Here is a 26,586-nt window from a genome sequence, read left to right on the forward strand (position 1 = left end):
TTAATGTATGTTAGCAGTTTAAAGTAGTACACAATATACGAAAAAAATAAGAGAGGGGGACAGGCAGATAAATAATTATGTCTGGCCTCAGTTTCAAAGTAAATAGATAGATAATAGATAGACGGACGGACGGACGGACGGACATAGATAGATAGATAGAGAGAGAGAGAGAGAGAGAGAGAGAGAGATTCTTTCGCAAAAAAAACTCTACTTTTTGACCTTATCATACCTATTTCTTTTAAACCTTAACTGTTACTATTCATTTTATGCACGCAAATAAAACTTCTAACTTTTGAAAATATAATTCTTTCAAAATTTTTCTATGTAAATAAATCTAGCTTTACACGTATTTTTTGTATGCATTTTTGTTACGTGTTTGTAAATGAGACTGAGAAACGTACTTTGACCTCGTAACCTACTATGCGCAAGATCGATAAAAACACAAGTTGTTTTCTAGCGTCTGTTAGTTGGAGAACAGACATTGGTTACATAACATTTAAAGGTATGTGCATTTTTATTAACTATATCAAATATTCGCTGTACAGTTACAGGTATTGGATCTACAGAAGTGCTACCGATGTGTTAACAACCTTAATATAAGTCTCTTAAAAATATGCTTTATTGTATACGGACGACATTGTTATTTTTGATTTATGGAAGTCGGTTGTTTCCAGTGGAGTATGTAAAAATATGCCTTAAAGATGTTTCGAAATAAGATGTAGAAGATGACTGTAATTATGCTGGTGTTGAATTTGATATTAGAAACCACAAAACAGTTTCTGACACCAATCCAGAAAAAAGGAAGATATTGATTTAGTGTTGCATTTATTTGATTCTATAATCTCTATGTCGACTCAGTGTATAGGATACATGTCTTAGTATCTGACAGCTACAATAAATACGGAATATTCGTATTATTATTGCTAGTTAGTACTATGTTGAGCGATATGGCAGTGGCCTGTAGAAGTCTGGTAAATGTTGGTATGTCAGTCCGAAAAAAACACTATAAGGATTTTAAGGCAAACGTATATTTATTTCCCATTCAATACTATTTGGCAAAATGTCGTTAGCAATACTTGTCTTAGCTTTCATTTTATTTTGATTCTGACTCGAACTGAATAAGTTATTGTTTGCACACTAAGCATATGTTTGCATTTTGTTATCGTTGTTGATAAAAACTAAGAGAGATCCGAGAAGTCATCACATATGCAATTTTAGCTATATGTATTCTAGACTAGACCAATTCATGTTATTAAGCTAGAAAACCAGTTTATAATGTTTTCTTTTAAATGAACATCCTGCTGTATACATCCTTAAACATATGGATATACAATGAAACATGCATACATGTTGGTTACAATTCCATAGGAGCTAAATGTAGATAAAGAGTCTGGGGAGTCTGTCAGGAACAAAATAAATACCCTGTCAAAGCTATATAATGAATAACATTTAATTTTCAACACAGCTACAGTAAGCCAGTGGTATTTACTATAAAAACAACCAATTAAATATATGGATGTGCATTTAACATGAACGTGACATTTCTACATGAACGAAATGGTCATTTTGAATCAATTCTCTTTGGGTCAAGACATAGGTTAAAATGTAATTTGAGTATGAATAATTTTTGCAATGGCCATAGTATTGATTCTTTATAATCTGTTATCAGTAATTAACCCTTACCATGCTAAATTTCTATAATGGACTGGTCCATCTTTCAATTTGGGCAGTACCATTTATAATTCGAAGGGGAGTTTACTGAAAATTTACTGACTGAATAGCGAACAAATCAGACCATGATCAGACTGCACGGATGTGCAGGCTGATCTTGGTCTGCACTGGTCGCGAAGGCAGAATCTTCTGCCGCCAGCAGGCTAAGGGTTAAGAAGTCCAATGGATCCATGCTGGTCGCAAACGCACTATGTTGGTTTACTCATGGCGCGGCTCAATTATAAGTTACTTTCCGATTAAATGATATAATAAATTCATATGGTACCTTTTAATGCATGTAATCATTTAAAAAACAAATTAAGGATATCATAAATTGAGTTTGCTATATCCAGAAATAAATTAATGTCATAACAAACTGAATACATGAATGAGTAGTTGGTACTAGTAGATACCCTATAGTCATAATATCCGTAAAACAACTATAACGTATTAATGTGTAATAACTATGTTGAACTCTCACGCTTTCGTAGAATCAACATTTTGTTACCCAGTTAACAATGTCTGCAGCATGACTTCGTGAATCTAAACTTGTTGGGGAGACTCTGGTATGTGAAGAAACTCTCTATAATCTAAGTCATGAGTTAGCATAATACTTTAGAAATCAAAGCCGCATATAATTCGTGGACCTTTGTCCTAGTTTCATATAAAACACGTGAAGTAAATGGTTTAACAGTATTTGAAATACATAACTCAGTCTCAACTAGATCAACAAGTGTATACATGAGACTACGCTTACTTTTTTTCAACCCACTTAAATATTAAAAGGAAGTGTTGACATGACCTTCAAATCGTATTGTATTTGCTTTCTTTTCTTTCTTTCAGTATTTTTCTCTCAATCTCTCGGTATTTTAGAGGTATTTGATGACCTTTGCACGTTTCCTAGAGATAACTTAAAATATATGATTAAAGGTTGTTGTTGTTGTTGTTTATTTTTGTTTTTGCTTTTGTTTGTTGTTGTTTTTATATATCTGATGTACTAGTAAGCCTCTAGTTGATTTTTTTAACTTTACAAAGCACTACTGAATTTTCAGATGAGTGGTAAAACCAGACTGTACATTTCGGAGTGTGATTAAATCCAGATATTTGTTCATGTGTTCAATTATGTCCTAAGCTAGATTACCATGTCGTGCGCACTAGATAACAAGTCGAGCGCAAACTCGAGATAAGATGTAGTGACAGTAGTGTACTCGAGATAAGATGTAGTGATAGTAGTGTACTCGAGATAAGAGTTAATGGTCATATGTTCTACTTTATTAACTTATAAATTAAGTTATATTCATTCGATCGCCACCCATTCGACATTTTCAGTTTGTTGAAATTTTTACATTTTGACACATATTTCTTTTTCATAGGTTAACCAGAACATGGTATCCTAGCGGGTTTCAATACAACACCATAGCTCGGCTGGTAATAACGACAAACCTTACTCAGTATCATCTGTCGTTATTATCTGCAGTAGATACTGTCCTTAGGAAGCCAAAAACCTGCTAAAATGACTATGTGAAATAATTTAAACAAAAACGTCGAAATTGTTACAATCTTAAAATTTGTGAAGAATAGCAGATTAACGCCCAAAGTATACTGGTGTATATATTTAAGAAATAATTTTTAGCAAAAGAGTGTTAACACTATTTATGCACGATGAGCGGTTGTACGTCGGGCGTAATAATTTTTTGTACGACGTATTACCGCCCGAGTGCATAAATGCATATTTCGATTCTAATATGCCATTAATTTAAAACAGTAGATAAAATATATTCTTGCATAAAAACTACTTTTTTCACTGGATCCGCCCATGTACAAACGGGAGAAAAATCATGTGCAAACAAGGCAATTCACGTGCTGTTAATACATGATTTTTATTTTTGAAATGCTTTGCCAGGGACGTATGTATGTATTTCTGCGCAGACTGATATTTGGCATCTGCATCTTGTTTCTTCCATAATAACTTCTTCTTGTAGCATTATAGATACAATGTAATCCATAGTATTTTAGCTGTATCAGTTTCCAACCCCAAACGTACTGCCCCCCATCAATGTACGCTCTAGCTTCTCTTAGAGTTTACTCCCTTTACAAAGCGTCTGTTCAGTTATTGTAAATAACTGTGAATAAATAAGTATCGCGTGTAACTTGTGCTATTGCCCGTTTTTAGGTATTATATTAATGATTTTTGTTAGTATCAGTCGGTTTGTTTTTATCTGATTGTTCGCAGAATTCATATAATAAACCTCGAAATCTAGTCACTAGCTTCGTACTCATCCGTACTCTGTTTGTTCGTACTCAAAATAATTCGAATGTAAAGTTGTTATTCTTAAAATAATTGTGTTTCTGTTTATCAAATTTTTAAGTTATATGCAAAATTATGTGTAATGTAACGTTTGTAATAACTAAAAATAAAAATAAGATGCTCAAAAACCTTCAAATCACGCTTTTAGTAGTGTTGTTGTTATGTGTGCCCCGGTTATGGATATTTAAAACATGTTTACCGTTTCCAAGAACAACAAGAATGGTAAATAAAAAATGTACCGGAATCGTCAAGTCATCATATATGAAAACAATGCATTTAGTCAGCGTGTAATGTTTTTTTATGCAAGAATAGCGACAATACACGTTTGTTTTGTGCATTAACGCCTGCAGAAGCCCTTGGGATATGTTTGTGACCTCGACCTTCGGTCTCGGTCACAAACAATCCCGCGGGCTTCTGCAGACGTTAATACACAAAAAAAACGTGTATTATCCCTACAGTAGCGCTCTTTCTTGGTCGCAAGAAAACATTAACGTCACCATACGTTAACGTGACGCCATTTTAGCGTAAGGGTGTTTTAACAGAGTAAAACATATTAGAATTACCATTGATGAATTGGGTTTGGGGAATACAGTGTCACTTTGTTTACATAATGATTCAATAAAATGTTCATTTTTTCAATAGAAAATATGACATGCTATATTTCCTACAGAAATGAGGACAGGACATATTTTTTTAGAAAATGTATATATTTGAATATTTCATAATGTTCAATAAAAAAAAGCTATACATGTATAATGCCAAATAAATATATATTTGTTTATCATCATTATCTTGTTCCTGTAGTATATATGAACCGTGCCATGAAAAAAAAACAACATAATGGCTTTGCGACCAGCATGGATCCAGACCAGACTGCGCTTCGCTAACGGTTTCTTTAATTGCAATAGGTTTTGAAAGCGAACAGCATGGATCCTGACCAGACTGCGCGGATGCGCAGGCTGGTCTGGATCCGTGCTGGTCGCAAAGCCACTATGTTGGAGGATGATATCAAAGCGTTATGTAGTACAAATTACGTGGGCAGGACTTAGAACAGTTTTAGTTGGGAGATGGATCATTTGAAAAATATAAGTCATAGTAAGTCAAACTGTTCAGACAAGTTAATACAAATTTAAAAAAAAATTGTCATAAATGTCATAAAAAAATCCTTATCATGGGAAAATTTTGAGGACTGCAAAACGTTTGGGGGAAGATGAAGATTATTCAATTCATGCGACGACTCAATTCGCAGCGAAAACAGGAAATATTGACTGGAAAGAATTATAGATGACTATACATTACCTGAAATATCTGATGATGAGACCGGGAGCAATTATCAACATGGAAAAAGTCAGATATTAACAATATTAATATAGCTGTTTTATTCATAATACGGTTGTAGATAATCAAACTCTAAATGTTAACTAGTAGATTTTAAAAATAAAACAGTATCTTTGTTTTTATATTGATTAATTTGATACCCTGTGTAAAACAGTTAAATATAAACAAGTCAGTATATATGAATAAATACATACATGCTTTTTAAATATTTATTTATAGACTTGGTTGCTTAATTTGCTAACAACATATAGGAAATGTATGATTTACATTGCATACAACATTGCACCCTGAAGTACCAAATACTCACAATGCTGATCTGAACTATGAATATGATTGAAAGCACAACACGAACTGATTTAAGGACAGTGAAAATAGGCTCATACGTAGCCTAACCCTACAAAGGAAGTTAATCGTAAAAGTAAACAAGGATTGCTTTTTAAAAGATAACCCCTTTTCATCGACCAATGAAAACTGTACTCAGGGTACAAAATCTCGGTGTATCTTGATCAAATAACTAACCACAAGATAAACAAGAAAAATGGGTTTTTTTACTCAATCTTTTGACATGACCCTTATTTATATTGGAATGTTTAAAAAAACAGCACAATTGCGGATGTACATTAATGCATAAAGGTATTTTAATTGACTGGAAGGGGTATATAGTTTTGTACTCTTACTTCATACATAAATCTTTTATTCCTTAAGGAGAGGAACAGAAAATCTAATCATTTGTTTTATCAAAAAAGTACATAATTGAGCCGCGCCATGAAAAAAAACATCATAGTGCGTTTGCGACTTGCTTGGTCAGGATCCATGATGTTCGCTTTCAAAGCCTATTGCAATTAGAGAAACCGTTAGCGAACAGCATGGATCCTGGTCAACCTGCACGGATGCGCAGGCTGGTCTTGATCCATGCTGTTCGCAAACGCACTATGTTGGTTTTCTCATGGCGCGGCTCATATATAGTACACATATATATAGTATTGATATTATTCCTCTTTTACTCAAGACAAGTAAAAGCGATTGTGATTAAAGTGTTCTTTACAAAAATGCAGTTTGCTTCAGAAAAAGACACCCGTATCTGACTTTTTACCTGTTTTAGAACAGACTAGATTCTTATTTGAATTTTCAAGAAAAACACACTTTTCTCTGAAAATCTTTATAGCTCTAAAAATATATTGCACTTTAGAAATTAAAAAATACACCCCTCTGTGTATTTTTTTTTATTTGCTATAGAGAAAAATTTATTCCTCTTTCAATTTCATTATCTTTTTTAATGTACACTCCTCTCCGAAAATTTTTCATTTGCTACGCAAAAAAAAAAAAATCCCCTTTAAGTATTCTTTAAAAAATAAATTCGTCTCTGAAATTTTTATTGTTTTCATTTGCAAGAGAATAGAATATTTATTATTATTTTTATTTGAAAACAATACACTTCTGTTTTTGAAATGTTTGACTATCTCTCAAAATATTCATTTAAAACATCACACAGAACAACTAGATATAATATTATCGCGATTATGAAAGATATATAACACAACAGAACATGTCTTTTTCTTTTAGCTTTGCGTTTATCAGCTGTTCTACGTTATAAAAACAATTCATATAAAGGTCAACAAATACTTTAAAACAGCGAGTGTGAATAAAGTATGTTAAATTATAATGATAAGTTAATCTTTTTTATAACATTTATAATAAATAGGTATGCATTTCAAACAAAACTAGTATAATATTATGTACAATAACTGGTGTTAAAGTGATATAAAATTTTAAACAGTGTCTTTTTTTGTTTTTTTGGTTTGTAACGGCGGGCAGTTAACCTAACCAGTGTTCCTAGATGTATTCTGTACCAGTATTAACATGTTCCCCGCAAATAACTGCCAACTTCCCCACATGAAGCAGAGGTGGAGGACGAATGATTTCAGATACAATGACAGTGTCTTTTAAAACTATTGTCAAAAATAATCAGATGTATTATATCACAAACATATATAACAATTAGACAAAATATAACAATGCATTGTGTACAAGAACAGAATTATGTTTGCTGTTTAACAATTTATCAAGATCATCTTTTAATAAGACTGATACTGATATATTCAATTTGGAGCCATAATCTAAACGCAAAACTTAGAATTACCTAGTCTAAGGTATAAGATAATGATAGTAAACAAATATGTATTTATTTGGCATTCAAATATAATACATGTATAGTTTTCTATTTGACATTTATTGAAAAAATGTTCTATTTTCTATTGAAAAAATAAACACGAACATATTTTATAATATAAATATAGTGACGCTGGATCACACTACCACCTCCCCGTCTCCATTCACCATGCCATAATCATAATCTCAAGATCCCAAAGTTCAATATTATTTTTTCGTCCAAATCATACCTAAAAGAGAAAAAAAAACCCTAAAATTTTGGTACATAGCTGGTTCTGGCACTAACCCCTCGATTTAATGGTACTACCTACTATTGTATGTTCCATAGAATATGAAATTATTTTTCTAGCCTCATTGTCGGCACTGTACAACGCAAGATTAACGAAAAGCAAGTTAGTTTGTTCTTGCAGTTGTAATGAATGCAGCAGTTATATTATGTTTTTAACTTTACCCTGCTAATTGTTTCTATAATGGACTGCTCCATCTTTCAATGTTGGCAGTACCACTTATTATTCAAAGAGATGTTCACTGAAAAATTACTGACTGAATAGCGAACAGTACAGACCATGATCGCACATCCGTGCAGGCTGATCTTGGTCTGCCCTGTTCGAAAAGGCAGAATCAATTGCCGCCAGCAGGCTAAAGGTTAAAAAGCTCTCCAATTTCATTGCAGATTATTCTTTTATCGACCAAACCTTTGTCTTGTAGTTAACGCACATATTCAAAGCCTGTATAATTACTACTTTAGTGTGTTTCCTTTTTCTTCAGTTAGTTGGTAAACGTTGATTGTTTGCTCAGCTATGGCACTCTGGGCAAAGGTCCAGCAGCTACCACAGGAGTTTATGAGTCAAGTACAGAGTGTCTACAGTCCATACTTTCCTATGGAAGTAAGGCATTACTTTGCAGCGTGGATTGAAGACCAGCCTTGGTAATATTTTTGTGTGGCCAATAGATAAAAGAAACACACCTGTAACCTTTGTCGCTAGATAATAAAAACGCATACATTTCTTTTCATGTATGATGATTTGAAACAACTTCTAATTCATTTCGAAGATATGCACAGGCTTAAAGATATATTTTTGATTGAATAAGTACGGCACTAAGGAAATATAACTGTGTCTTTACAAGTGTTTGTATCGCCCTTTGGATAGCCCTGGTTAACATGACTACAAATGTTAACTTGCATCAAAAAATTAAAGTTTTAATTGTTTCATTTTATTTTTATTTAAAGGAAAGATATAGATGACACAAACCCCCAACATGAACAGGTTGCCATCCGGTTATTTGCTCAGCTGATGGAGTTGATAGAGGCCAAAACTAACGACAATACCTTGGAGTTTCATTTGAGACCGAGCCTTCAGAAAGTTGCCATGCTGTTTAAAGTAACCATTTTGAATTTATGTCACGCTTCGCTTTTCAACAAGTTAAGGGAAGTAATATATATCAACTACACACAGAATGTTTGTGCGCTAATTTACTGTATACCGTGTAGTCTGTACACAAAAATGCAAGTAAAGTATACATCTAATTCATAAGAATTATTAATAAAAATGATATTTACTCATTATTTTAACTGTAGACCATACCTCGCTTTTCATTGAAAGTTCGATGTACACCGCCGTACGTATACATCTGCTGATTTTTCTAAATTGTTCCTTTCTTTTTATATTAACGGGCATCGCCTTCCTCAGTTGGGGTTTAGGGAACACATTTAGTTTGAGACAGAAAATACGATTTAATGGTTCGTATGCAGCTTGGAGACTAACTAAGAATCAGGCCTACACTTGACGTAAATAAACAAACTCCAAAGTAGATGCTACATTTAATATATATAACCTGTGTTTTGTCCAGCTGATTTACACATTATGCATTAAGTCACGAAACTCGAGGCTTGTGCAGCAAGGATAGAAACCCTGTCGAACAGTCGTCGTTTTTTTCCATTCATGCACACTTTGCACCCTAAATATATATTAAAATTATTTCATTGGTCGCAGCTATTATATCTAGGCAACTGATTGCACTTAAGTTCAAGTGACTAACCATGCACAAGATGACATAAGTAAGAATGACTGGTTATTTCTGATCAATCAAATGCATCGTAGCAGCAGATGACATTTACATGACGTCATTTTTAGAATAATGCGCCTGTTAGAACGATAAAAGGTGGGTTTACAGGTCCTTGTAACATATATAATATAGATGTTTATTTGTGCCGGGGTTAAAGCTCGTGGATTGTAACAATCATTTCCATTACCAACCATGAGCAGGCTCAATCAAACCAAGCCTGCGACATTTTCATTTAAGTCGTGTTAGGCGACCTGTAGTTTTCCACTTGACTGTATTCAGATGTAAATATAAACGAACGTACCGTTTGTGTGTTTAGGTCACATCGTCACATTTTAAGTCACGTGTAGACTTTCTTCTTTTGAACAATTGAGGAAGACCCTAGGTATGTCTCCAAGCATTTATTCTGAAGCATGGTTATAGGCACCAGAATAGAACTAGTCATATAATTAACTTTCTTACATGAACGAATTGTACATCCCTTACGGCAGTTCGGATACAGCGTTGACCAACAGGTAACCTTTACAACTTTTCAATAGATTTCTCCCATAAGTTAGCAGACAAAACCATATAGAAAAATATGAATGTTTATCTAAAATGTCCAAATGTAATAATTGTTTGGTCTTCAGTTTCAAACCTGTCATTGGCTAATTTATTAACATAGCTTAGCAGAGGCTTAAAATTGAGACAATCCATTTTTTTATAATTCAAAGTTATTTGTCACTGCAGGATGCTTACTGTAACCAGCCTATGAATCTTGTACGAGCTGTTCGCAACTGTTTGGCCAACGAGGAGAACCTGGTCAGAGCTTCAGAAACTGTGAGTTGTTAACTTAAATATAGGTAAATAATATGAATAAAGGTATCACCAATAAACTGCGTGAAGATTGCTAAGGATCCCCGAAGAATATTTCCTATGCATACATAAATACAATCAAATTTGCTCGAGGGACCGCGCCTATTAAGAGACCACTTGCATTAAGAGACCATTTGTTTTAAGAAAGAACAAATGAGTCGTGACATGAGAAAACCAACATAGTGGGTTTGCGACCAGCATGAATCCAGACCAGACTGGTCAGGATCCATGCTGTTCGCTTTCAAAGCCTATTGGAATTAGAGAAACAGTTACCGAACAGCATGGATCCTGACCAGACTGCGTGGATGCTGGTCTCAAATCCACTATGTTGGTTTTCTCATGGCACGGCTCAAATTATGTTGAAATAAGAAACCAGTTGTACTAATTTATTTATTTTGTTGGGTTTAATGTCGCACCAACACAATTATAGGTCATATGGCGACTTTCCAGCTTTGATGGTGGAGGAAGACCCCAGGTGCTCCTCAGTGCATTATTTCATCACGAGCGGGCACCTGGGTAGAACCACCGACCTTCCGTAAGCCAGCAGAATGGCTTCCTCACATGAAGAATTCAATGCCCCGGGTAAGGCTCGAACCCACTTCGATGAGGGGCAAGTGATTTGAAGTCAGCAACCTTAACCACTCGGCCACGGAGGCCCAGTTATATACTTCGCATAATCAAATCAATATCAAAGTTTAGTACATCAACTGATCATTAATAATAATGTTAATGATAATGTCATGTATTTTATAGAAAGGGGGCGTCTTTCCTTCGAATACAATTATTGTTATGATATTTTAATTCAATGTAATACTTTATGTCATTATGGTTTAATTAACCCTTACCATGCTAAATTTCTATTATGGACTGGTCCATCTTCCAATTTGGGCAGTACCATTTATCATTTGAAGGGGTGTTTACTAAAAATTTACTGACTGAATAGCGAACAGTGCAGACCATGATCAGACTGCACTGATGTGCAGGCTGATCTTGGTCTGCACTGGTCGCAAAGGCAGAATAACTTGCCGCCAGCAGGTTAAGGGTTAAAACATCATGGTCTCATATGCATGTTATGTTGTTGATTTCATGTATTATTCTATTAAGTTATCATCTCCGAGCATGACGTCGCAAGCACAGCTAGTTGAAAAGACGAAACAAGAAATACAAGGATGCATGGATCTTCTCGATACAAGAACTAATGTAGGTCACATGTATTCAAAAAAAAATTAAGGATTTTTTTGAAAAAATACTAATTTATACTGCTTAATTTGTCAATATTTACATTCTTGTTATTTTGATCGATGTGCTGTCAAGTGATATGCAAAGAATATTTTCACCAGGTGAGTTACATTAACTCTCTAAACCACAAGGTGTTTTAGGTAAACTATTGCGACAGCCAATCGTCCGGCGTTCGTCCGTTCACTTCAAACGAGATCTTAGTTAAAGTAAATGAAACTTTGCCTGTCCTAGCAAGTTTGAAATCCTTCTTCTCACAAACAACTGGCCCAAACCGAGGTAATACGTTAACAAAGTTGTTTATTAGATGGTCTTCTACTAAAATTTTTCAAATTATTCTGATTTGTCAGAAACATAACTAGAAATTATAAAGCTATTCTTGTCAGAAAGTGCAGTCTAAATTTTAAAAATGTGCCTTGGGCAACTCTCTACCAAGATTTTTAAAAGTAGCCAAATGTAGTCGCGAGAGGGTGTAATCTACGGTGGCACAGAGGTGACATGCACTACTCTTTTTTTTTCAATTGCACTTGTTTTTTTTTTATGTCGTTCCCACGAGATACTAACTCGAGGGAACAACTTAGTATGTCGTGGTAACGAGTTACTAAGTCGTGGGAACGACACGAAAAAAGAGAACTGCATTTTAAAAAAGAAGTATTGTATTGACAAAAAAGGAGTAGCGCAATAAAAAAAAAGTAGTGTAATTAAAAAAAAATGAATAGTGCAATAAAGAAAGAGTAATGCATGCTAGCTATGTCGAGGGAACGACTTACTAACTCGTGGGAACGAGTTAGCTATGTCGTGGGAACGACTAACTATGTCGTGGGCACTTTTTTTATTGCGCTACTCCTTTTTTTTTCAATGCAATACTTTTTTTTAAATTGCACTTCTCTTTTTTTTATGTCGTTCCCACGACTTAGTAACTCGTTACCACGACATACTAAGTCGTACCCTCGAGTTAGGTTCTCGTGGGAACGACATAAAAAAGACAAGTGCAGTTGAAAAAAAAGAGTAGTGCATGTCACCTCTGTGCCACCGTAGTAATCACATTTCGCAGTACGTTTTAAGAAGGAACATTTAAAAGATCTTATTAGAAATTGCTGATGTAATCTTGAAAGAATTTTTAACAAATGTTAATTAGGCTGTATTTTTTCTCTTCATTATGTTTGTCATTACAGGAATCAGGTCACGATTTACGTCACATGCAGCTTATACAGGAGAAATTTGTAATCGATCATCAAAACCAAGCTAAAATCTCTGGTTTGTATGTTTTGTGCAATACTGTGAAAGAACTGATATCGAGATTGTGTAGTAGCATTAATTCACGCAAATAAATGTTAACGGATTGATAGACTTCCCATTAATAACACTTGGAAAAAATGAAACCCTTTAAATTATTTCCACTAAAGTACTTCTTTTGATTGAACCACGAAATGTTATCCCTACAAAATTGAAAGATTTTACATTACATCGTTCCTATATTTTGAATGCAATTTGTTTGTGTTACTATTTTTATAGCAAGCCTTGCACATGTACAGCAGCAACCAACAAGCGCAAACCGTACTGAAATGGAGACTGGATTAAAACAGAAAAAAGAAGAAATGGATCGACAGCTTCTTGCTTCAGCTCAACAGATTCTTCAGCAAAGACTTGTTTGTTTGATTTATTTAAGAAAACATTTACTTACCGTCTGGAGCCGCGGACCAATATTGACATTTTTCAATGCTTGGCAATTACAAAGCTGAACTGCTAGCCAGCAATTTCACCACCAAACATCTCACAATTTGTACACAAGTGTCTTCAATTTTATGGTCTTCATTCATTGCATCATAGCACTAGTCATTTTAGCAAATGCCATTTTAAAGGCTCGACAATAAACTGAAGTAACGTCAGTTTTACAAAATATATCATCAAATTAAAAAATTTTGGCAGCTTTTGGCTCTCGTAGTACATGTGTGCACATCGCGTATAAATCTTATTACCACAACTATGCGAAAAAACAATAAGACAATCATTGATCAGTCTACAGTATTGTTTGCATTTTTTCGGAACTTATAGACAAAGACTGAAATAACCAAGTGAACCATTCATCAATAATTACACTTCAAAATTTTCTACTTCAGGCATTAGCAAGAAAACATAAAGACACATTGGCAACATTAGAATCAATAACGAAGCAAATTGTTGTTGATGAATTAATTGCATGGAAGCAAAAGCAGAAGCTGTCTTACAATGGTGCATCATTTGACACAACAATGATTGATGTTCTTCAGAAATGGTAATATTTGCTGGTATGAGTGCGTGTGTGGCGTGTGTTTTTGCGTGCATACGAGCATTTAGTCAAGTCAAGCACGTGGAGCACACAGTCTATTTTTTGGTTTGTTTTGTTGTTGATAACAGCTGTTTAGTCATGCTGCAGTTATACACTGCACACTGCTTGGTACTTGAACGACATTTTACAGCTTATTTTAGTAATATGGTGATTCAATGTATTAAGCAGAAATTTAAAAGAATGTCAGTTAACATCTCTGTATATTATATTTCTATTGAACGTATTGAAATACTGGACGCAATGTTGATAAAGCAAAAACCAATTATATTCAGTGTATTCGTCTTATCAGTTAAAAGTACACTGTATCAGTATGTAACTAGCAATAACTTCATTTATGTAAGAAACTTTTAATAAGATAAATTACAGAGGAAGAATAAATAACTTTAATCACATTGACTTCAACATGATTCATGAATGCTTCACTCTAATGAAATATGTTTGTCCAAATTACAATGTAAATTTATGTTATATAGCAAGATAGTTGAGCAAACTCTTACGTGTACGCTCAGGAAATCACTTCATTTTAAAATTCAGAGTATATTTGAAGTACTGACACTACAGAATGCATTTATCAAGTTACTGTCAATACAAGTGCACATGCAAAAACTAGAGACTAAAGTATTTTTTACAATTTTTTTACCAGATATTTTGTACCTTCAGGTGTGAGTCATTAGCAGATCTTATCTGGCGTAACAGAATGCAGATAATCGAAGTAGACTTACTGCGACAACAGCTGCCTATACCTATACCTGTAGATGCTTCTGATGGTGTGACAGATCTTCAACCGGAATTGAACCGTACTGTTACCGCTCTTCTTGAACGCCTTGTCACCAAGTGTGTACAGTTTCTCTATACGTTTGATAATACTGTTATAATACATGGGACATCGGTGCAGGAATACTTCTGTGCCAGAGCAGTTAAGGTTGCCAAAATCCAACTTCTTGTCCTTTATTGATATGTTCAGTGAGTGCATTTTTATATGAGCAACCATTCTGAAGGTTTGCGAAAGGTCGATAGTTCCACCCAGGTACTTGTCATAACAACCAATTTTGTTTCTGCATTTTTATTGCAGGGAGTCTGTTAATGAGCTGCTGGATTCTTAAATTTTGCGTGTTGTATTTTTTATTTATGTTTAAGATTTGAACGTTGCTTTTCTCCAACTGGATCTTTGACCTTAGCATTGCTTCCTTTCAAAAAACCTACACTAAAGAGAAAAGCGTGTCATGCCTTGACCTTACAATGAATGATGAATTATTTGTTTCAGTGCGTTAATAGTAGAACATCAGCCACCTCAAGTGGTGAAGAAAGAAACGGGATTTACAGCCACAGTTAGATTGTTGGTTGGTGGGAAACTGAGTTTGCACCTAACTCCTCCCAGAGTTCAAGCGACGTTTATCAGGTATACCTGCAAAATGAATTTGATACAGGTGTTTTTCCCCGGATCTACGATTATAATTCCATATTCATGATTGTCCTTTCAAATTGTTTCTGAGATCTTGCATGAAGCCATATTCGGTACGGTATGTTACCTTGTGATATTTCAATGTATGCATCTTTGTTTTATGAAACCTTACTTAACAAGTAAAACCTCAAAACTGCAACTATTTGTATCGAGACTTTTTATCTGCTGTCATATGGATTTTTATACGCCATAGTTGAGGATGAAAATAAAATGATTCCGAATGAAAGGAGAAACGGAATCATTGTTTTTCACCCACTCAGCATGCGGTTCGGTAGATTGGTATGCGGGGGGGGGGGGGGGGGGGCGGGGAGAGAGAAGATGGACGGAATCTGTCCTCACAATCAGTTGGAACTTTTCCTTTGAACTAAACAAACTTACAATTGCCCGAACAACACAAAATATCTTAGGCTTTTGCATAATCTAGAATAAATGAATCCAGATTGCACTTTTTATAATGTAGCATCTATTATGTTTTTACAGTGAACAACAAGCGAGAAATGTAATACAAAATGGGGCTGTGAGACTAGATCAGAAATTCGGAGATATTTTGAACAATGAAGGGAAGATGGACTATCAAAAGCACTCTGGACAGCTTAGTGTCACATTTAGAAATATGGTAGATATATATTACAGTAAATTTTATCATAAAAAACTGGAATGAAATATGTTCGATTTGGATGAAAAGGACGATGAACTTCAATAGCTTTTGAAAAATTTCTTATGGGTATAATTAAATATTGGACATTGTATAAATAGAAATATAAAAAGATTTAGAAGTTTGTCTCGAGATAAGGATAATCATCCGCTTTTTCTGAAACAATGGCAAGTTATGTTATTTACGGATCCATATATCTACTGATTGATCCGTCCTGTCCAAGTTTTTTTTCTTTATGTCTCATGAAACATAAGACAATAGAACACCAGGGGATGAAAAAGAGCTCTTTATTTTTAGATCACATGTCACAAAGTGACAAGGTGAGCTTTTCTGATCGCGCAGCGTCCGTCGTCCGTCCGTGCGTGCGTGCGTGCGTCCGTCCGTAAACATTTGCTTGTGACCACTCTAGAGGTCACATTTTTCACGGGATCTTTATGAAAGTTGGTCTGAATATTCATCTTGATGATCTCTAGGTCAGGTTCGAAACTGGGTCACGTGCGCTCCAAAACTAGGTCAGTATTTCTAAAAATAGAAAAACCTTATGACCTCTCTAGAAGCCATATTTTTCAATGGATCTTCATGAAAGTTAGTCAGAATGTTCACCTTGATGATATCTAGATCAAGTTTGAAACTGGATCATGTGCCATTAAAAACTAGGTCAGTAGGTCAAATAATAAAAAAAAAACTTGTGACCTCTCTAGAGGCCATATTTTTGATGGGATCTGTATGAAAATTGGTCTGAGTGTTCATCTTGATGATATCTAGGTCAAGTTTGAATCTGGGTCAAAAACTAGGTCAGTAGGTCTAAAAATTGAAAAAACCTTGTGACCTTTCTAGAGGCCATACTTTTGAATGGATCTTCATGAAAATTGGTCAGAATGTTCATCTTGATGATATCTAGGTCAAGTTTGAAACTGGGTCACGTGCCATCAAAAACTAGGTTAGTAGGTCAAATAATAGGAAAACCTTGTGACCTCTCTAGAGGCCATATTTTTCTTTGGATCTGTATGAAAGTTGGTCTAAATGTTCATCTTGATAATATCTAGGTCAAGTTTGAAACTGGGTCAACTGCGGTCAAAAACTAGGTCAGTAGGTCTAAAAATAGAAAATCCTTTTGACCTCTCTAGAGGCCATATTTACCATGATGATATCTAGATAAAGTTTGAAACTGGGTCATGTGCGGTCAAAAACTAGGTCAGTAGGTATAAAAATAGAAAAACCTTGTGACCTCTCTAGAGGCCATATTTTTCATGAGATCTTCATGAAAATTGGTGAGAATGTTACCTTGATTATATCTAGGTCAAGTTCAAAACTGGGTCACGTGTCTGCAAAAACTAGGCCATTAGTTCAAATAATAGAAAAACCTTGTGACCTCTCTAGAGGCCATATTTTTCAATGGATCTTCATGAAACTTGGTCAGAAGTTTTATCTTGATGATATCTAGGTCAAGTTCAAAACTGGGTCACATGAGCTCAAAAACTAGGTCACTATGTCAAATAATAGAAAAAAACGACGTCATACTCAGTTCAAAACTGGGTCATGTGGAGACAGGTGAGCGATTCAGGACCATCATGGTCCTCTTGTTTTTAATTTCTTGATAAATTTTGAATTTTATAGTACCTATTTTCATCAGGTTATTTACCTTGTGAATTTCAGCTTTAGTTGGACACCAAATGTTTTAGGTTTAATTTTTACACTTAATTTGTTGATAAATTGTAATAAAACTTTCAGGATATCTCAGTTAACAGTATGAAAACAACATTTTAATTTAACAATTTTGTAAACTTTAAAAAATGTCTAAATTTTGTTATGAACCAGATATTTACACAGGGAAAATTATTTTGGCCATAAATCGACATTATTTAAATTATTATCAAAATTCAAAAATACCCAATACCACCCGAAGACCTTTAAAATGATGCTTAATAAAATCGTTTGTTGTAGAAATGCAAGAAATGTAAAAATACAATTTTTTTTTCAGTCGTTACAAAGTATCAAACGAGCTGATAAAAAGAAGACAGAAGTACGTGCAAGTATTAGTTTTGTATTACGGTGTAAGTGGGGGGGGGGGGGGGGCTACGTGTTTTAAATTTAATACGTAGGATAGTTATCCTTGTTTTGATGACCCCTATTGATTTTGGGGTCACTCTGCTAAAGGTCGATGTCACAGGGGCCTGAATAATCTCAATAACTTGAGAACCGCTTGACCCAGAACGTTGAAACTTAGGATGATTTGACTTGCAGAGTAGAAAACCCCTGTTGATTTTGGGATCACTCTGTTAAAGGCCAAGGTTAAGGGACCAGAATATAGAAATCCATTTCCGATCAATAACTTGAGAACCATCGGATCCAGAACTTTCAAACTTAAATGGATGATAGGACTTACAGAATAGATGACCCCTATCGTTTTGGGGGTTACTCCGTCAAAAGTTAAGGTCACAGGGGCCATCCGCCAGTCACTCCGTTTCCGATCAATAACTGGAGAACCATTTGACCCAGAACCTTCAAACTTCATTGGCCGATACGGCTTACAAAGTAGATGACCCCTATGTGTTTGGAGGTTACTAGATCAAAGGTCAAGGTCACAGGGGCCTGAACATGGAAAACGGTTTCTGATCCATAACTGGAGAACCACCTGACCCATAATGCTGAAACTTCATAAGATGATTGGAAATATAGAGTAAATAACCCTATTGATTTTGGGGTCATTTTATCAAAGTTCAAGGTCACAGGTGCCAGAAGTTGGAAAACAATTCCTGATCAATAACTTGAGAACCATTTGACCCAGAACCTTTAAACTGCATAGAGTGATAGTACTTACAAAGCGGAAGACCCCTATTGTTTTGGGGGTCACTTGAGCATAGGTCAAGATATCAGTGACCTGAACATGGAAAAACCCTTTCCAATCAATAACTTGAGAACCACTTGGCCCAGAATGTCGAAACTTCATAGGATGATTGGACATGCAGAGTAAATTACCCTTATTGATGTCAAAGGTCAAGGTAACAGGGGCCAGAACATGGAAACCCGTTTCCAATCCGTAACATGAGAACCACTAGGCCCAGAATGTTGAAACTTCTTGGGATGATTGGACATGCCGAGTAGATGATCCCTATTCAGCCAACCAACGGTGTCTCTTGGACTTTTGATCGTGTCCCCTATTGGCTTCTTGACTATTACTACTATGCATTGGGGGCTTTTCTACAAAATCATCTTCTAGTTTATCGCTATTTTTATTTAGCTAGAATATTGCATATTTTGCTTTTACGTTTTTTGTATGAAACATTTTCATTTAATATACAGAGCATGTTTAACAGATAATCAACTTTTGTCATGACTATTTTACTTTTACAGAGAGTAGCAGAGGAGAAGGGTTGTATATGTTTCTCTTCGAATTTCAGTGTAGGTGGTAACGAGCTACAGTTTCATGTCTGGGTGAGTTTAAAATAAGCTTATTGCTTTGTTCTTCTTCTTGTCAAAATGGTCCTTGAAAACATGTTATACAATTTGAAAGATAGAAGGAAAATATTCCGAAGCTTCATAAAAATACATCAAGTGGAAAAAAACTCAGCGACCATAACCACTCGGCCTCGGAGGACCATAACCACTCGGCCTCGGAGGACCCTGTTACTTATTGAAGGATATGTATTAAATATGATGACCTGCAAAAGCAATGTTCCAGCTATGTCATTGCAACTAAATGTCTAATATTTAAACCTTTAATATGTGTCCTGTACATATCTTCTAAACATTCCACTAATAAAGACACGGTCCAGAGCCTGTGTTCCACTATCTGTAATATTTTTCTTCAATGGCCCTAAATAATTGCATAATCATAAGTATCATAAAATATCAAATACCAAAATTTTGTCTCTTATTTGTTAGGAACGGATAACTATGTTATCAAAGCACGCAAATATAAAAGTTAAATCTATACGCAAGTACTATCTATTTAAAGCCCAACCGTACAAACGCTCATTTTATCTATGGGGTGTCCGACTGATAGGCCATATTGACATGACTTCTAACAAGTCTTTATCACGTTTCAAAGTGTACTTTAATTATAGTTTGATAAGTGAGAATTGGTAATTTCAACAGTGCTTAGTAAGTGAGAATTTGTCATTTCAACAGTAACATGATAAGTGAAAATGTGTCATTTTAAAAGTGCTTGATAGTAAACATCAGTCGGATTTTGAGCAAACAGCTTCCCTATATTTGTGTAGTTGCATGCAATGGCAGAGTTATCAGTACGGACTTGCTTGAGACGGCTTTCTATTAGATAAACTGTACACTTGTTTATTCCAAATTGAAAAAAAAGAACGGCTTTTTGGGTGGGATTATAAAATCTTCTGTTTTACGTTTTAGCACACATGAATTCAGAATATTACTGGTTTACTGAAACCTTCTTTGGTGTAATGACCTCACGACACAATTCGCAAAATGTCCCAAATAAATGCTTATGTTTTGCAGTAACTAAGTCTATCACATATACTACAGAAGTTCTGTTGTTTTAATCATAGTTCATGTCTATTCCTCACTGTATGAGGTGCACATGAAAACGCAGATCTGATTTGCACCCTAACACCTCTCTAGCTGAACAAAATAATGTCTGAGCGGCCGGAACTGGAGGACTACTGCTATAAAATATTTGCATCCCCCGACAACAAAGTTGTAAGGAGGGGTATACTGTTCCAGGTTGTCTGTCTGTCCGTCTGCCTGTCTGTCTGCCCGTAGACACAATCTTGTGCGCACCATCTCTCCTCATCCCCTTGAAACAATTTAATGAAACTTCACACAAGTGATCAGTAACAACGGTAGTTGTACATGGGGCATGTTAAGTTCTTTCAGAAAAAAAAATGCAGAGTTACGGGACTTTGTTTTTTTGTTACTATACTATATGCATAGACACAACCTTTTGCGCACCATCTCTCCTCATCCCCTAGACACAATTTAATGAAACTTCACACAAGTGATCAGTAACAACAGAAGTTGTGCATGGGGCATGTTAGGTTCTTTCAGAAAAAAAATTGCAGAGTTACGGGACTTTGTTTTTTGTTACTATACTATATACATAGACACAATCTTGTGTGCACCATCTCTCCTCATCCCCTTGACACAATTTAATGAAACTTCACACAAGATCAGTAACAACAGTAGTTGTGCATGGGGCATGTTAGGTTCTTTCAGAAATTTTTTTTGCAGAGTTACGGGACTTTGTATTTTTTGTTACTATACTATATACATAGGCACAATCTTGTGCGCACCGTCTCTCCTCATCCCCTTGACACAATTTAATGAAACTTCACACAAGTGATCAGTAACAACAGTAGTTGTGCATGAGGCATGTTAGGTTCTTTCAACAATAAAAATTGCAGAGTTATGGGACTTTGTTTCTTGTTATCATATTATGTACTTACAGTCTGTATATGCAATCTTGTGCGCGCCTAATCTTCCGAACCCTTGCACACAATTTAATGAAACTTCACACAAGTGATCAGTACCAACCCTAGTTGTGCATGGTGCATGTTACGTTCTTTTATATAAATATTATGCATAGTTATGGGACTTTTTTTGTTACTATACTGTATACATACAGTCTATATACATACAGTCCACATAATTATGCAATCTTGTGTGCGTCAAATTGCAATGTACTGTGTCAGTGCATGGGGGGGTACATTCATCACCTTTAGTGATAGCTCTGGTTTACCTTGACTTGTATCATCTCACTTGAGTAAATTACTGAAGAATTAGAGCATGCAATTATGTTTGTTTTACAGACGCTGTCATTGCCAGTGGTGGCTATAGTACATGTGAACCAGGAGTGCGCGGCAACAGCAACGTACGTCTGGGATAATCAGTTTTCAGAACAAGTAAGTGCGAAGTTGCCAGGCAACTGCAACATATATCTTAGAACGTAGAAGTATTTAGCCAGACAACTGCTGTATATCTCTGGTATAATCAGTTGTCAAGCAACAGCAAAATTTCCCTGTGATACGTTGTAATCACTTAAATATACAGTTACCTTGCAATAGCAACATACATCTTGGACAATCAGTTGACAGGAAATAGCGTCATATCTCTGGGTTGGTCAGTTCTCAGAATCTGTAAGTATAGAGTTGCCACTCAAAACATCGCTATGATAACCAGTTTTCAGAAATAGAAAATATTTAGTTGTCTGGCAATAGCAACATGTATCTAGAATAATCAGTTCTATATATAAAGTGGCAATATTTTTCATACCTGTAAGACAAACGTAGTTGCCAGGCAACAGCAGTAAATTTATCTTTAATAATCTGCATTTGAAGCCCATCAGTTTTATTTTGCCAGGCAGCATTGCCATGGGAAAAGTAACACCTGTAAGTATAAACTTTCTGCAAAAAGGCAATTATTAAATTATTTACGTTTATCAATGGGTGTTGCAAGCTGTGTTACAACATTATTTTATAATCAGGTATAAAGTTTGTGAAAAAACATAGTCAAAAAGAAGAAACTGTATACGTTTTATGAAGAAAGTACAAATATATTATAAAACACTGTACAATAAGTGCAAAAATATAATTCTAGTGAGAAAAAAAGGAATTAACGTGAAGAAAATAGGTCGAGGTTTTGTGTTATGAAAATAAGCAAGGTGTGAAGAAAAATTATTTCCAGTCACAAAGCTAAGTTTATAACATATCTATTATGAATGAAGATGTATTAGTAAAGAAAGATTGGCAAAGATAGTCACTTAACTTTTGGTTGTCTTAAATTTTCTTTGTTGTAATCTAGCTAATTATTTTTTGTAGGGAAGAATACCTTTCCAAGTATCAAACAGAGTACCGTGGTCTGGTGTGGCCAACATGTTGTCGACAAAATTCTGTGCAATGACAGGACGAGGGCTTAGTGAGAGCAATCTTAAATATCTCGGCAATAAATTGTTTGGAACAAGTGGTATAGTGGATTTCAGTAACGCTGTTGTTACCTGGGAAGAGTTTAGCAAGGTAGATATGAATGATTTTATTTATTTCGACTGATTAAACTCTGTGATTCTTGTTACTCTTGTGACTCAGTTTTGCAAATGATAAATCTATATCGGTGAAAAAAGCAAAACAAAAGCTTCGATATAAGAGTGCTAGTGTTTGGATCAAGTACATCTAAGTGATATTTTTATGACAGATCAGTGTTTATATATTTACCTTAATTGTTAATTATGTCATTATTATTGAACGAAAGTTCATCAAACGTATGAATGACTATGAAATTTACGAAGCCAGTTGATCATCATCCATTGAAAATAGATTAAATATAAAGCAAGTATCATTTATGGTTATAGATTTTTAGCTCAGCCGAGCTTTTTGAAAAATGAGTTTTCACCAGTGGCGACATCAAAATGGGCGTCGATATCACAAATTGTTTACTGTTTCAGAAACCAAATACTTTCAAACTCCTTAAAAATTTGGTATCACGAGTTGATCGTAGATGATAGGGTCAGTAACTATAGCTTACATTTTTAAAAATTATGGCCCTCCTGTTCAAACTCTTACACTTTATTAAAAAAAGAATTATGTGAGCTAGTATTATGTAGAAGTGAGTGATAGTATTCCTAAATTATGTTGTCATAGTGCCTTGCTTTGTGACCCTAATGTTTACAAGCCTGCAAAACTATTCGTTACTTCTGCTCTTTAACAAATAGGCGAAATGCCTTGTTGTTGTAAAACACTTTAACATCGCATTACAGAAGCCTTTTCCAGGGAAAAAGTTTACATTTTGGGAATGGTTTTGGTCCATAGCCAAGCTTGTGAAAGAACATTTACAGGGACCATGGACTGATGGGTACGTATTGCCTGATTTCTTTCTGTGAAAATATCTATAGTTAAGAAATAAACACATTTTGGTTAGGAAAGATCATATATGAGCCGCACCATGAGAAAACCAAAATAGTGGGTTTGCGACCAGCCTGGATCCAGACAAGCCTGCGCATCCACGCAGTCTGGTCAGGATTCATGCTGTTGGCTTTCAAAGCCTATTGCAATTAGGAAATCTGTTAGCGAACAGCATGGATCCTGACCAGACTGCGCGGATGCGCAGGCTGGTCTGGATCCATGCTGGTCGCAAACCCACTATGTTGGTTTTCTCATGGCGCGGCTCATATATATAAATTGCCATGGAGGTAGTACTGTAAAACGAAGTCGGTCGAATTGGTGTCATTTAAAGGATTTGTTCAGATCAATTTAAATCTTAATCTAAATTAATTTGAATTATTCGTTGTTATTTTGTATGTCTGTATATCAGTTGGTCGGTCTGTCGGGCAGTCTTAAAAGTTTGATCTTACGATAACTTTAAAATTGTAAGGTATTGTTCTCTTGAAAACTGAATGTGGTAGATAGTGAATATTACGGTTTATTTATTTGCAATATCTAAAAGACTAGATTTGTATGGCAACTAATAGTTGAAATATGCCAAACAGTTATTTTATAAGTTGTCCATAGGCTCCGCCAAAAAGTTCCTTGCTTCAAAATTAAAAACGCATCAATTTCAAGTAATTTTACGGTTTAAAAGAGTCGTTACTGCAAATATGAAGTTTTAGCTTTTAAACTAAAGATACACAAAATTTGATAAGACAATGGGAAATAACAATAAAGCTAAAACTTGTATCAGATATTTGTAACAACTCTTTTCATTTCATCATTTCCAGCATGTTTTTGATGCTTTGCTATAAAGCATTTCTGTTCAGGGGTACTTCGCTGCAAAAATGGTAAGGTAATGGGCCGCTGTCATCAGTTGTAACTTAAGTTAAATAAAATTGTAATATTTATTGCTACAAACAATGTAAGGGAGTAACTTTAGAAATCAATATCAATGTACAAATCACATAATACATAGACCTCACAAGCCTAAACATAACTTAAAAAAAACATGTTATGTGGGGACTTCCAGTAGGTTTATATAACCAAACCATTATAACAGTTATTACCAGCTTTGAAGGTAATCATTGGAAAATATTGACGGTAAAATGCTGCATGGGTTTGTTTACACTAGCTTTTTTCAGGACAGTTTTAGGTCTAATGGTTTGGGTAAGTTTATAATAAGGAACATATTCTGATCTGTTTCACTCTTAGCATCTTGGCCGGTCTTGAATTTTGATTTTAATAAAAAGAAAAGATAGAGTATACACATGTAGTTAAAGCTCTTTCAAAATGTTGAAAACAGGTCAACACTATACTCTATTGAATTTATTTACTTGTGGAGACTTTTGATATTGGCTATAATTGGTGAAATCCAACTTAATCAATGAAGAACGGTCAATATAGAAGTTGCACATTTCGAATAAGATATTTTTAGATGGTCATATTTTTAAATATCAGATATTTCTGTTTCAATGAGGAGATGAAAAAAAACCATAAACATTGGCAAACTGGCTATCATTTCTAAATTTAGCTACGGCTTTAGACGTAATATAATGCTTTTTTTTACAATAAAAGCAAATTCTACATATTCGTCAGTACGAATCATTGAAAGGCGTTTTGTCAGTTTATTGTCTTGAAAACCCCTTTCTATATATCGACAATAAAATAAAGAATCACTCACTATTTTATAGTGAAGCTAGTACATGTTTGCTTGTAACAAAATGTCTCATTTACAATAAAATCTATCAAGAAGATCCTTTGGAAGCATAGAATACAACCAAGCAAAATAATAGCAGACTCTGTTTGATCGAGTTTGTCCAGGAGAGTTAATGAAATGTGCAACACCTCTCGCACCCTATAGCACCGGCTTAAGTGGAACTCAATTACATTGATATTGATTGGACTCCATGATCCTAAAGGACCGGAAATATAACAATACTGAATCCAAGTACGATGAGACTTTTTACAGCCGCCACATGGCACTTACAGATTGCTGTTGTGATAGTTAATAAAATCAGTAAAATAATCTTTTGGAAACATAGAACCGGTGTTGTGATACATCACATATAGGACTAATCTAGGTAAAATAAGATATGAGCAGCGCCATGAGAAAACCAACATAGTGGCTTTGCGACCAGCATGGATCCAGACCAGCATGCGCATCCGCACAGTCTGGTCAGGATCCATGATGTTCGCTATCGGTTTCTCTAATTGCAATAGGCTTTGAAAGCGAACTGCATGGATCCTGACCAGACTGCGCGGATGCGCATGCTGGTCTGGATCCATGCTGGTCGCGAAGCCACTATGTTGGTTTTCACATGGTGCGGCTCAATTATGTAGTTTTATGCCTACAAAACTATATTCTTGTCCTTATTTTGTAAAACGGTTTTAAAAGTCTGAAAACGACCATTATCCCAGATATAAGGGGTCGATTTTGAAGTTACAAGGCAGCATTAAGTAGAGATCACATTTATTTCATGAGAAGTGGCAAGTGTGTTGAAAACCTCATTTTCTGTTCATGTTTTGTCTATACTTACTCTGTGTTGTTGGGAAGCTATTTTATATACATCT

General features: G+C 35.0%; 1 protein-coding gene across 3 annotated transcripts in view; it reads left to right on the top strand.

Moving 5' to 3' along the window:
- Nucleotides 1-372: 372 nt before the first annotated feature.
- LOC123560704 (signal transducer and activator of transcription 5B-like) overlaps nt 373-26,586 on the top strand; it is a 58,128-nt gene continuing 31,914 nt past the window's right edge. For all 3 annotated transcript variants that reach the window (XR_008372804.1, XM_053553157.1, XM_053553158.1), the window contains exons 1-16: nt 373-502; nt 8,294-8,453; nt 8,757-8,907; nt 10,319-10,408; nt 11,549-11,644; nt 12,856-12,937; nt 13,196-13,329; nt 13,801-13,955; nt 14,670-14,843; nt 15,274-15,408; nt 15,952-16,087; nt 18,108-18,149; nt 19,481-19,561; nt 21,907-21,999; nt 22,915-23,109; nt 23,847-23,941. Coding sequence is in view for 2 of the 3 variants with exons in the window: in XM_053553157.1 (XP_053409132.1) it covers nt 8,326-8,453; nt 8,757-8,907; nt 10,319-10,408; nt 11,549-11,644; nt 12,856-12,937; nt 13,196-13,329; nt 13,801-13,955; nt 14,670-14,843; nt 15,274-15,408; nt 15,952-16,087; nt 18,108-18,149; nt 19,481-19,561; nt 21,907-21,999; nt 22,915-23,109; nt 23,847-23,941 (1,787 nt within the window). In the remaining variant the exon portion in view is untranslated. The remainder of the gene's footprint in view (nt 503-8,293; nt 8,454-8,756; nt 8,908-10,318; nt 10,409-11,548; nt 11,645-12,855; nt 12,938-13,195; nt 13,330-13,800; nt 13,956-14,669; nt 14,844-15,273; nt 15,409-15,951; nt 16,088-18,107; nt 18,150-19,480; nt 19,562-21,906; nt 22,000-22,914; nt 23,110-23,846; nt 23,942-26,586) is intronic.

This window comes from Mercenaria mercenaria, chromosome 10 (assembly GCF_021730395.1).
Source record: "Mercenaria mercenaria strain notata chromosome 10, MADL_Memer_1, whole genome shotgun sequence".
In the NCBI taxonomy this organism is placed as follows: domain Eukaryota; kingdom Metazoa; phylum Mollusca; class Bivalvia; order Venerida; family Veneridae; genus Mercenaria; species Mercenaria mercenaria.